This window comes from Cebus imitator, unplaced genomic scaffold, assembly GCF_001604975.1.
Source record: "Cebus imitator isolate Cc_AM_T3 unplaced genomic scaffold, Cebus_imitator-1.0 Scaffold145, whole genome shotgun sequence".
NCBI lineage: Eukaryota > Metazoa > Chordata > Mammalia > Primates > Cebidae > Cebus > Cebus imitator.
In genome coordinates this window covers 7856058-7868212 of record NW_016107460.1, presented here as the reverse complement: position 1 = coordinate 7868212, position 12155 = coordinate 7856058, and the positions used below count along the sequence as shown (strand labels likewise).

The 12155-nt window shown below is 55.8% G+C and overlaps 1 protein-coding gene across 17 annotated transcripts in view; it reads left to right on the top strand.

Annotated features, from left to right (window-relative positions):
• The window catches only part of NPHP4 (nephrocystin 4), a 138001-nt gene that overhangs the window by 110827 nt on the left and 15019 nt on the right, over positions 1-12155 (top strand). For 16 of the 17 annotated variants that reach the window (XM_037743541.1, XM_037743547.1, XM_037743540.1 and 13 more), the window contains 3 exons: positions 1539-1699; positions 5037-5217; positions 9949-10074. In XM_037743541.1, the coding sequence (XP_037599469.1) occupies positions 1539-1699; positions 5037-5217; positions 9949-10074 (468 nt within the window). The remainder of the gene's footprint in view (positions 1-1538; positions 1700-5036; positions 5218-9948; positions 10075-12155) is intronic. The other variant, XM_037743544.1, reaches the window with a different exon arrangement.

Sequence of the window (12155 nt, the reverse complement as noted above, 5' to 3'; positions counted from 1 at the left end):
TGAGTGAGTGGATTAGTGGTGGCATTGAAACGCCCTGGCAATGCTGGGATATAGTGGGGATGGAGCAAGGGCTGACCCAGTGGGGCATTGGAAGGAGCTCCCTGGGAGACACGACAGAGGGTTCTGTTGGGTCAAGCTGTGTTTGAGATGTGCCTAGAACTCTAGGAGGGTCTGTGGTGTGGGAGAGGCTGAGGTGGGGGTGCAGAGTTGATCTGCAAAGGCCTGGCCAGTAATGGAGGGAGGACCTGGGCCCCTCCTTCCTCTGCAGCCCAGGTCAGCGCAGGTCAGGCCCTGAGCCAGGCTTTGGTGCTCATGGGTCTTTGTTCCAGGGCCTGCTGCCCCTGCGAGGAGTGCCACGGGGCTTGCATCTGTGCGTGGGTGTGTCCTGAGCTCTGGCTAGATACCACAGTCCAGGATAGGTGGGGCCGAGGCAGGGGTGGGGGCCGTGTGGCTGGTCACCTCTGAGGTGCCTGCCCTTGAGTGATATTAATCGCCAGCTCCTTCTTGATCTTTGTCCATATTCTTTACTTGCCTTTCTGTCCCAGATGCCCCCGTGACCTCCTGCTGTGGCCAGCGCCAGGCCTGAGCAGTGGGTCCTGTTCCACCTCCCTGGGGCTCCCCCTCGGTCCCCTGCCCTGACACATGGCACTCACTCCTTGTCCCCTGGTCTTGAGAAAAGCAGATGGGGTATGGTCTGTGGTCATCCCGTGGGGCTTGAGGTGGCTGGAGCCCGGGTGGAGAGGACCTGTGGCCAGACTTCAGCCTGGCCTAGGACCTGGTATTGGAGGTTCTGAGGAAACGCTCGCTCCTTCCTCTGCTTGTTGGGGGCTGCAGGAATGTTGTCACCATTATTGATAGAAAGAGAAATAAATGTTGTTTTGAAATGCTTCCCAGCACTGCTGTTCCTTGAACTTTAACTAGGGATGGTTCCAATGGCATTTTTGTCAATTTAGAATTAATGATAACGCCACTTCAAGATGAAGGCAGGGGCCACAGTCCAGTCCTATCTTAGCCTGATGGCCTGGGCAGACCCCACGGGAGGAGCCTGGGATACTGGTGGAGCAGGGGCTGTCCTGCGTTAGGGCAGGAGAGGGGGCTGCTGGGTGTCCCACAATGGCTTCGCAGCCTGACCTCGGCTGGAGCTCCGCCTGTGTGTGTGAGCATGCCAGTTTTGGCAGCAGATGTAGACTACATTTCTTCATAAATTCTGCGTGCCCAGAATAATGAACTCCCCAGCCAGCCTTTATGAGGACATTTGCTCCCATCCATCATAGGCTGTTACAACGACTTGGTGAAACCATAAATCTTATTTTGGGAGGAGTTTATTGTTTATATGGGAAAGAAATGTAGTCTTCTGAACACGACTCTTCATTCTGTTAATTTGGATATTTTATGATGTTTTTGATTAATGTGTTTATTAACTGTAGCTATGACAGAAGCAGAAATTAGTAATCATGACCAGAGCCAAAGTCTCTTCCAAGTGGAAAGATGATGAATGACTCCAGTTACTTTTGGCCTCCTTTGGGCCTCTTTTCCAGGGTCTCCTGGCTTCCAGCTGAGGTACATGGTGGGCCCCGGGTTCCTGAAGCCTGGTGAGCGGCGCCACTTCACCCGCTACCTGGCCATGCAGACCCTGCAGATCGACGTCTGGGACGGAGACTCCCTGCTGCTCATCGGCTCTGCTGCCGTCCACATGAAGGTAGCGGCTCTCCTGAAGGACAGTGGGTGCTGCGTCCCTCATGGGACAAGTCACCCTTTCAGGGTCTGCCTGCTTGGTAGGAGCGGGCACTGTCCCACGCAGGACCTGGTTGGCCTTCTCTGTTCACTAATTAAAAATAGTGCTGCATTCTCTGTTTCTTGAGAGGAAAAGATTGTTCACTGTCTGAATTCTAAAATGCTAGTTGTTTGCTCAGGAAATTCTTAAGATGAAACTCAGTTATCTATTTCTCCTGCAAACTGACCTACCAGGCAGTATCACTTCAGCTCCTTCCACGTGGTGAGTGTGGTGAGGGCAGGCGCATCTGAGGTAGGTTCAGGTGAAAGAAGGAAGACGTGAGTGACCGGGCGTGCAGTGTTTGTTAGCTGATTCCTAAGATCATGACATGCGTTGTGCCTTTCTCATTCTAATTACAATTAGATCTCTTTTACTAATTGTGCTTTTCTGTTCTCCTTGCATACTAAAACCTAAATCCATGGATTCATTCACTTGTCCTCCCTGGGATTCTGCCCAAGCTTCTCCACTGTATGAAGGGGACTCCATAATAACTTTTGGGCCAAGGACTGGGGCCAGTTCCACGAGCTACTGTAGTGTCCTGAGACTCCTCCTCTCAGGCCACGGGGTGGAGCTGGGAGAGGATGTGGCACGGTCATCGCAGCCCCGGAGTCTGAGACTTCCCCACTTTCCCTGTGTGCCGCGTAGCTCTTTCCTCCTAGATTCCTGACATGGCAGAACCCGGGGCTTCCTGTCTTAGCCTCATCCCCTCCAGCAGCTGCTCACTCCTGAGCTCGGCTCCTCTGCTCCTTCAGCCTCGCTGTGTTCTTGGGGTGCTGGGTGTGGAGGTGTGGGGTTTCTTCCAGCTGTTCTTCCTCTGGGGCATGGTCTGCTCGCGGCTCCCCGGGTGGTGGGCGGTGCACAGAAGTTCAGGGTGTGGTCTGCAGGCGCTAGGGACGCCGCGAGGCCTGACTGCTCTTCTCATGCCTCACCCTGGGCCTCTGTTCCCATCAGGGTCATGGCATGGGCCCCACGGCGTCATTGTGGCCATTGCTTGTCTGCCTCCCACCCTGGCCTTGATGTCTCCAGGGCAGGGACAGGGTATTGACACCACAGCGTCTCTCTTCTAACACAGGCCTCAGCCCCAGCAGGCGCTGCATGCTGGAGAAGAGTGGGAGGCAGAGCTGGGCCCCGCTGGACACGTGTGTGGCAGCAGTGGCTCGCCCAACATGCCCAGCCAAGCCTGTGCCTCTTCTTTGCTGTCCCACCTGGAGATGGAAGCCATCTCATCTGCTCCTACACGGAGAGCCCGTTACACAAGTGGTGTTAACTTGTTGACATAGACTTGAATAAATTAAATTTAAAACTTTACTTTTCTAAAATAAAGTCTTTTAACTTTAAAACTTAGATGGAAAACATGAAAAACTGACATAATTAGAGAGAACCCTCTTGCCTTGAGATCCTGGGAGAGTTAGCATGCCCTAGCTAGCCATCCCACGGTGGGCTCAGCTTTTGCACGCGGGGCCAGCTTTCCTCTTGTTTCCGCTCTTCCTGTTGTGGGACGTTATGGTGGCTTTTCCTTCTGCCAGTCACTGCTGTGGACCTCTTGAAGTTCAGTCTTACCACCATCTTCCAGCTGATTTCCTGGGGTGCTGGCCAGAACATGTCGCTTCGGTGATAAGTTTCCTCCAGGGATGGATGGCTCCTAAGCTGCCTGCAGTGTGACCCTCAGCCCAGCCCTGGGGCGGTTGTGTTTTTATCCTCTTTTCTGATGGAGAAAACAGAGGCCCAGGGTCACACTGATGATAAGCAGGGCAGAGTTTTAGCCTAATTCTGTCTCCAGAGCTTGTGCTCTTTACCATCCTCTTCTCTGCAAATGTCATGTTCCCGGAAGAAGAATTCTGATGACGCCAACGACCCCACAGGCATGCAGAGCCAGGTGGGGGCTTGGCCCAAAAGCTCAGTCAGGCCTGCACTTCCTGCAGACAGAAGGCACAGCATCCCATGCCCTTGGCTTCATGGGGCATCAGCCTCTAAACCAGTGGACATTGGCCGTTTTGGTAATGATTTGGGAAGATGGTGCCTTGTTTTCACTGGCATTTCCTCGCCTCCTGGAGCGGCTGACGTGGCTCCTTGTATTTGTTGGCCGTTCTCCAAAGGCATCTTCTCACATCTCAGTCTCCCAGTGACTGAGGTTCTTGAACCATCAATGTTTATGCAGTGATTATATGCAGTGTAGACGAATGTGGCAGAGCGAGCAGGGTCTGCGGCGACCAAAGTCCCCAGACCCACAAGGGGAGGGTCAGGCCTGGGCGTCTCACTCCCAGAGACCGGCAATTTTGCTGCTGTAGAAGTTGGAGAATTGCAAAATCTGAAACCTCATCTGCTACCACACTGCTGCTTATGTGAGAGGGAACGCCAGTGCAGGGAGGGCACATGGGGAAGAGTGCCAGCCAGGCCTGGGGCACAACCGGGAGGCTGTTGTTGTCCCCCACACCCCTCACAGCGTTGGGGTTCAGGCAGGGGATTGAGGGGTTGAATCTGATCAGCAGAAGAGCCTGTGGTCAGGAAAGTCCTGCTGAGGCCCTGCTGGGTCTGAGGCTTCTGGCTCTCCCCATGCCCCGAGCAGCCTTGGCCTGGCATATAGATCCTCACCCTGGGCCTCATCCACCAGCCCCTCATGCCCCATGGCCCTTCCCTGGGCCCCACAGGCCTCTACCCCAGCGTGCTCCCTGACCCAAGGGGGCGAGGGGGGCATTGTACCCTGTGCCCTTGGCCCGGTCTGCCTCCCAGCCTTCTCTGCCTCCCGGCCCTCTCTGCCTCCCCGGCCCTCCCTGCCTCCCCGGCCCTCCCTGCCTCCCCTGCCCTTTCTGTGCATGGCCCGTCTTCCTCCTGGAGTCTCCTTCAGGTTTCCATCCTGGATTCCTCGCTGTCCCAGACATGGCTCAGCTTGGAGTCCTCTGCGTTGCTTGGTTGGCCTCCTTCCTGGTCTTCTTCCCTGTGGAGGAGAGGCTCGTTCAGGGCAAATGCCAGAACCACTTATGCGTTCCCAGAGCTCAGTGGTGTTTATTCAGTGGGTCAATCCTTTGTACTTTATGTAAGACTATGAAAAAGACCCCAGTAATGAGGACTCCTGCTTTGAGACACAGGCCCCTGGCTCGCTGCCCCCACTGCCCCCCACGGGATGCAGGTCTGTCCTGCTTTGCCCACTGCCTCCCGCCCACAGTGGCTTTCCCGGAGGGCTGGGGAGCAGCCTCCACCTGCAGGGGTCATGGAAGCAGCCTGGGCTGGCTCCAGCCTCCGAGCACCCCTTTCTCCCCCGCAGCATCTCCTCCGCCAAGGCCGGCCGGCGGTGCAGGCCTCCCACGAACTTGAGGTCGTGGCGACTGAATACGAGCAGGACACCATGGTGGTGAGTGGAGACGTGCTGGGGTTTGGCCGCGTCAAGCCCATCGGCGTCCACTCGGTGGTGAAGGGCCGGCTGTACCTGACCTTGGCCAATGTGGGTAAGAGTCCCCGCCAGCTTTGCCCAGCGTTGTGTTGTTTCTCTGGTAGTGTGGGCTCCCTCAGGCAAGGGCCACGTCATGGGTGTCATAGGCCCAGAGGAAACCGGCAGAATTCTTAGCAGCCTGGCCATGGAGCCTGTGTCCTCGGCTGCTGAGTCTGTCCTGGAGCCAGTTGTTTGCATTCTGCATTTCTCACGGGATTAAAGGCCGTCAGTCCTCTCAGGCTCTCCTGCATTGCTTCGTGTGGTGCTGTCCCTGGAAGATCTCTGGGCAGTCCTCAGATACAGTCACTGGGTTCCAGGAGAGACCTCCCTGTGCCTCATGGAGGACAGACAAGGGGAGTGTTCCTAACTTCCCTGCAGCCTGGGAGGAGGAGAATGGAGAGATGCACTTCTTCTCGGCCCAGCGCCATGACTCGGTAGCAAATGGTGCCCTGGAATTGCTTGTTAGAGAGACTAAGAAAGCCCTGGACTTCACTCCACGTCCAGGACTGTGGCGGAGGGGACATGAGGGTTGGGCGGCTAAGGAGGGTCCCGCCTGGGACGTTCCAGGGGCTTCGACTGAGGCCTCTGCTGGGACAGGGGCTGCTGATGGGACATCAAGGGACACAAGGCTGATGGTGCCTGCCTGTGCACGCCTCAGGGCAGAGGACCTGCGTGGGACGCTACAGGGCAGTGACAAGCTCACTGAACCTCCCGAGGGTCCTCTGGAACATTTGGGATTTTTCAGGGCAGCACTGAAAGCACCACAAAACAAAGCCGTGTGATGTTTCTGGAGCTGTGTCTGTCTGCGTGAGACCCAGACTTCTCTGCTATTTTATTAGGGAATTTTCCACTTCTCAGAACCCAACCTGATTGTAAGCCCCAGAGCCCCACAGGCCACATCCACCTGGTGCTGGCAGTGCAGAGGCTGGGGGGGGCCTGGGGGAGGGGCGCAAGTGCACAGCTCGTTAGTCAGTTGGAGGCTCTGCCTGCCTGTTTACAAATGTAGATCCGAGGCGGCCTGCAAAAGAGACAATATGGACACAGCAAAACTCAGTTAGGTTCTGGAGAAATAAATGAGCCACATGTGAGAAGCAGGCATTATTCAAAGGCTCATGCAGCTGAGGGAGTTGCAGGGAGCATTCTGCTCCGAGACTGCATTGCTTGTTTTTATATTTAATTCTCCAGCCCACAAATGTGCAGTGACTCCAAGTTTTAAAATCTTATCTTCAGAAGAAAGATTGGCTCCATTATATGTTATCTCAAATTGTCATTTTCGTACTTTGCCTGCAAGAGGGAGATAAGCTCATGGGAAAGGGAGGCTGAGATAGCCAGCTTGGGCGACTCCAGCGCCGATGGAGAGGGAGAGGTTTTAACAAAGGACAAATGCCACCCGCAGCCCTCTGCACATCAGTGCAGCCAGCCTGGCTCTCCTCCGTCAGTTCTGCATTTTTTGGAAAAGAAGGTGTTATGGCTTTTCTTTCTTCATAAAACTGGCTCATTTGTGGTGCAGCAGGCTTCTGTCTGCCAGCAGCGTGGGTGCTGGCAGCGTGGGTGCCGGCCTGCAGGGTGACCGAGCAGGACAGAGCCTTGGCCTTGGCCTGGGTTCTGCTCTGGGCTGGCTGCATTCACAGTGCATGTTCCTGCCTGAGGCCACTCGAGGAAGCCTGTGCCATGGCTGGGGACAGGCTGGGGACAGTCTGCCAGCTGGGCCCAGGGCCCTGGCACTCTGATGATGGGGAGAGGATGGCCCTTGTGCTTGGTGACCGCTCCATGCAGGCCTGCTGCCTTCCCTGGTGGCCTCTTTTGCACTTTTGGTCAGCTTTTGTCATCCAGGGACTGCAAGCACCAGACTGCTTTCTTTGATCCCAGTGATCTTGGGTATGGAGTAGGACAGGGTTCGGCTGGGAGCTCAGGTGTCGCTTGTATTCTGTGGCCCTTCCTGGGGGAGGCAGGTGTCAGGGCAGATGGCCCCACAGGCCAAATGTCTGTGTTCTCACGGGGTGTTCAAGGAGACTGGATGTGATGGGCTCTGACAGATGGCCCGGCTGTGGGGTCCCATGTGTGGTGGTGGCGACTTTGTTGCAGCTGCAGGGCTGCATCAGGAGCCCTGTGTGTTTGGAGGGAATTCCTGCCCCTGCAGCAGATGTGTGGGCTGAGGTGTAACCTGTTTCGTGGAAGGGGAAGAAAGCCTGCACTAACTGAAGATCCAGGTTGTGCCCCGATGAAATGCTGTGTCTGCCGCTCGGCCCCTTCTTGAGTGAGCACGGAAGTGTAAATTGAGTTTACCCCGTTTATTTGCCCATGTGTGCTAAGTATAAATATAGTAGGAGGAAACAGTCATGAAGCCCAGCAGTATTCCGTGTCCATACGGTGTCCCATGGGGTCCTGCTGGTCTCACCCGCTGCAGCCATTGTCATCATTAGGTGTCCTGCACGCCTGAGCTCCAAGAATGCTGGTCACCTGCCCCTGGAGCCATCTGGATCTGGCTTGACCTTGCAACGCTTTCCTTGATCTCTTAGTACTTCTTGGGGTGGTGCATAGTACAGGCTTAAAATAGGCCGGTGCTCACTTCGATCAGATATGGGTGGACTAGGGGCCTTCTCGCCTGCGATTTAGAGAACCACTTGCTATCCGATGAAGGTGGTCGAGAAAGCTGTGGAACATTCTGGGCTGCCCCCAGGTGTGGGATGAGCCCACTGCCGCCCACAGTGAATGGAGGTGCTGGGCGCCTGGGAGGCCCCTCTTTCTTGGAGCAGGTTCTCGGGACGTGACAGAGAGCTTGCCAGGACCGCCAGCCCATGAGCTGCTGCCCCTGCCAAGAATTCCTGTGGGAAGAAACACGGCAAGAAGCCGGGATGACTCAGCTTGTGGGTGGGAAACTGAGGCTTTGGGGCCGGTGGCACTTTCTCCTTCTCATGTGGAGGGCAGCGTGGCCGAAGCGTGAGCATCAGTGCCAGTGCCTGCAGCTCTGGCCCTGGTATGGGTGGGCTGGGCCGGTTTAGGCTGCCATCCCTTCCCTGCCCTGGCCTGCTTGCTTGTCTGCCGTTTTCCCACACAAATCTGGAAAGTCCTGAGGACCCTGACCATGCCTTCTTTGTGGTGGGGTTCTCCCTTGTACCTGGCACCATGGTGGAGAGATGGATGGAAGCATCGTAAGATTGATGAAAGCTTCTCACCCTGGAGCCCTGCTCTCCTTGGGCTTCAGAAGACACAGCCATGGCAGGGGAACATCTGTTTGTACGAAGGAGCGCTGATCTGGACTCCTTTCTTAGGGACGAGGATCTTGATCCTGTGACCATGAACTGTCAGAGGCAAAAACGGATTCCTGGCACTCCTGGAGAGTAGTGTGTTCCGGCAGAGGCAGAGCCTCTGCTGGGGGTGTGGGGGGTGGGCTTTAACTTGAAGGGAAGCTGGAGACCCCTGCGAAGCGTGCGGGAGCAGAGATGGCCCTGGAGGGCCAGCGCAGGAGGGAGGGTCCCAGAGCAACAGGGAGAAGACTGAAACAGCCCTCGTTCTAGGTGCCCACTCTCAGGAAGCCTGCTCGGAGTAAGGACGGAGCGGACGCTGTGGGAGCTGGGAGGCGGTTGGTAGCCCGAAGGCAGAAGGCCGGCGCAGGGGATGTTGGGGAAGCGGAGGCTGCATCCTTATGGGGGTATAGCTTGGACCTGGGGTGACAGGGAGGTCAGCATCGCTGTCCTGCTGCAGAGCATGGTGCTGACGTGGAGTTCAAGGAAAAAGAACAGGAGGTGAGAGGCGGGTGACAGCTACTGGGACATTGGCAAGAATGAAATTCCCCTGAAAAGAGATGGCTAGGTACATGTGCCACTGGCCTTTCTGGTTGCCAACTGGGGCGTGGGAGGAGGCAGCCAGCCTTCCCATCCTTTGTGCTGATGCCTGTGAGCCACCGCACCCAGCTGGTTCCCACTTTTAACAGTTCCCCGGAAGATGATGAGAACATCCGAGACCTGAGGGCATGCAACACTGCCTCATTGGAATTAAGGAAATTGATGGCGCAAGCATTTTGCACATGCCTTGGGTGGTTCACTTTGGGACACAGCTTTGTTGGCAGTGCTCTGCCTCACCCCTTGGGGAGGTAAAGCCACACGAAGGTTGTGGGTCCCATCCTCGCAGAAGAGCCTTCCTTGGGCAAGCTCGGCTTCCTCCAGGATACTCACATTTGCAGGTTCGAGGGGCGCCACACCCACTGGCCACGTGTCTTCTGTGGACACGCTTGTCCTGAGGCCACACCGCTGGCTCTCCAAAGGCTTCTGTTATGAACACAACTCTGGTGAAGGCTCCGGTTTGTGGGGGGCTCTCACACTCCGGGGTGTGTGTGGAGTCAGATGTTCGCACGTGTAAATACACACAGGCTTCTCCTCGAAGAATGCGGCTGTCAAGAGGCCAAGGTTAGAGTTTGTGAGGCAGCCCCCCTTGTGACCCAGAGATCCAGAAGTAAGAATCCTTGTGCAGGCAAACTGTGAGCACCACACAATTTCATTTGTCACCAGGAAACGGAGGCTGCCTCTGACACGGTAGGAGAAAGAAGACCTAGAGATGAAAGTTCACAGCAGAACCAGCTCCCACCTTTGTCTGTCAATTGCAAAGCATTCAAAACAGGTGGTGGGAACTTAGCATGTCAGGGTGTAGATGGGCCGTTTGAAAGCCAGAACCGCTTATGTGGTAGGGTATCTGTTTCATCAGATTCTTGTTTGGGGTTAGTGTCTTACGTTGGGTGTTTTTCGTTTAGGTCACCTGTGTGAACAGAAAGCGAGAGATGCTGGCACGCTGCCACCGTCCAGGTCTCGGGTCATCTCAAACGATGGAGCCAGCCGCTTCCCTGGAGGCAGCCTCCTCACGAGTGGAAGCTCAAGGCGTGAGTCGACACTGTTGGGCACATGTGTGGGTGGGTCGTGAGTGGCGTGTGAGAGGTGGAAGGCTGCGTGTGTGTGCACGTGCACGTGTGTGTGGTGGTGCTGTCAGTGCCCCTCTGCGTCTGGGGCGGGACTGTGCTGTCCACGTGTGGCGCAGTGCCCTGGCTGGATGCTCCTGTGGACCTGCAGGCCCCACCGAGCCACCACATTGATCACACCCTGGCACTCTAGGCTGGGTTCTGCAGGCAACTGTGCTGTTCAGAGAAGTGGGAACCCTGCCAGTGGTGTCTGTGTCCAGCTGGCTGCCCATCTGCAATGGAAGGAGAAATGGAGAGAAGGTCAGGATGAACATAGAGAGATTTTTAAAACAAGTTCTTAAAACAAGTCCCCATGTTGTGAACAGAAGAAATAAGCCAGATATGGAGTGTGGGAAAGAAAGACCTGGTTTTGAGAGGGAAAGACCTGGGTTTGGTGAAAATGTGTTTCACAGCAGGGAAGCTCTGAAGTTTTTCTGTCCCCTTAAAATGTCAGGCCTCACAGAGCTGCATAGAAAGTACTTGTCATTTCAACCACACGTGGGAAGTGCTCTTTAAGGAGCATGCTCCCCGGAGGCTGCAGATCAGCTTGTCTGAATTCAGAGCTGCAGGGAGCTTTGTGTGTTGCTGGGTCTTGGAGCTGTGGCTGGTTAGAGGTGGGAGGGGCCTTTGGGTTCCGTTCTGCAAGACTTCCAGGATCCCACAAGGCCCCTGACATGGTGGGTAAACTTTGTACGTTCTCCCTGGGAGGGGCCTGAGGGGCTCAGAGGGATTCATGATCCAGGCCAAATGGAGTCTGTTCTGGGCCAGCTTCCTCATTGTAATGTTGAGGAAACTGAGATGAAGAGAGATCAGGCAACTTGGCCAGTGTGGGAGCTAAGGGGTGAACATGGCTTAGAATCTGGATTTCCTGCCCTGGGGTCAGTGCCCTTCATCCTCAGCTGGTCCCGCAGACCCACCTAGAGTATGAGGGAGAGCCAGCTCCATAGAGAGAAGTCCCTGAGCTCCAGGAGCTCAGCTGAGGTTATTCATGAACCCTGCCTCCTGGTGCAGCAGGTCAGGGGCTCAGCTGTCAGGGAGCAGGAACCCAGAAGGACTTGCTGAGAGATCAGAGGCCCTGGGGTCAGCGATCCTCCAGACCCTGTTTTGCTCAGAAGCAGGACAGGAGGTGTCTCTTAAAACATACGTCTCGCCCATGGGGCAGGGCTCCGGAATCAGCAAGTTGCGCAACATTTTAAAAAGGTTCTCAGTGCTTCGTGCCTTGCTCCAAGTGCAGTCTTACCCAGTCACTCCGTAACTTCATTTCTGGCTTCATTGGGACCATGAAGTATTTGTTGGGGTGATGCAATCTGAAAACTTGAGCTCACGATAAACCCTCGCCTGCCCAGGTCCTAGGTCCCTCCTCTCACCTCGTGGCTGCAGGTAGCGCAGACCAAGCCTGTGCCTGAGACTTGGAAGAGCCGCTCGCCTCTGCGAAGCAGTTCTCCGCCTTTAAAATTGAATGGTGGGGGGCCTTGATGGTGGCATCTGTTTCCTTGTGAGAAGGAGTCGGGGGCCACATCACTTCCCACTGTGTGAAGGCTTCTACAAGGGGCTGCCAACACCCGTGGAAGTGGAACCAGGCTGGGAGAGCTCGGGCTGGTGTTGGCTTTCTGTGGGAAGTTTCTGCTGGTGCCAGGGGGTGAGGAAGGACCCAGGCCCTAAGCTGGGGCGCCCCTCCGCTGCCCGGTCTGTGCTGGGCTGAGCGATTGTCTGGGAGTCTCGTGTGTCAGCCTGTGGCGTGGCCTTGTCACTCAGCCCAGTCCCACCTGACACCCTAAGCTTCTGCTCTGTTGGAAGGAAGGGCCTGGCCTATGCAGCAGTGGCCATGCCTCTACTTGCCACTGCTTGACCCTGTTCAGCTTCTGTTGATTTGCTCACTGACTCTCATTTGTGTGTCCCGGCGTGAGTAGGGCCATCCCAAAGGAGGTGGGCTGCCCTGGGGGTCAGAGTTGGGAGCAGGAGCTTGAGGGCCAGGCCTGCTCTGAGCTTCATCCCCCACCCCCTAC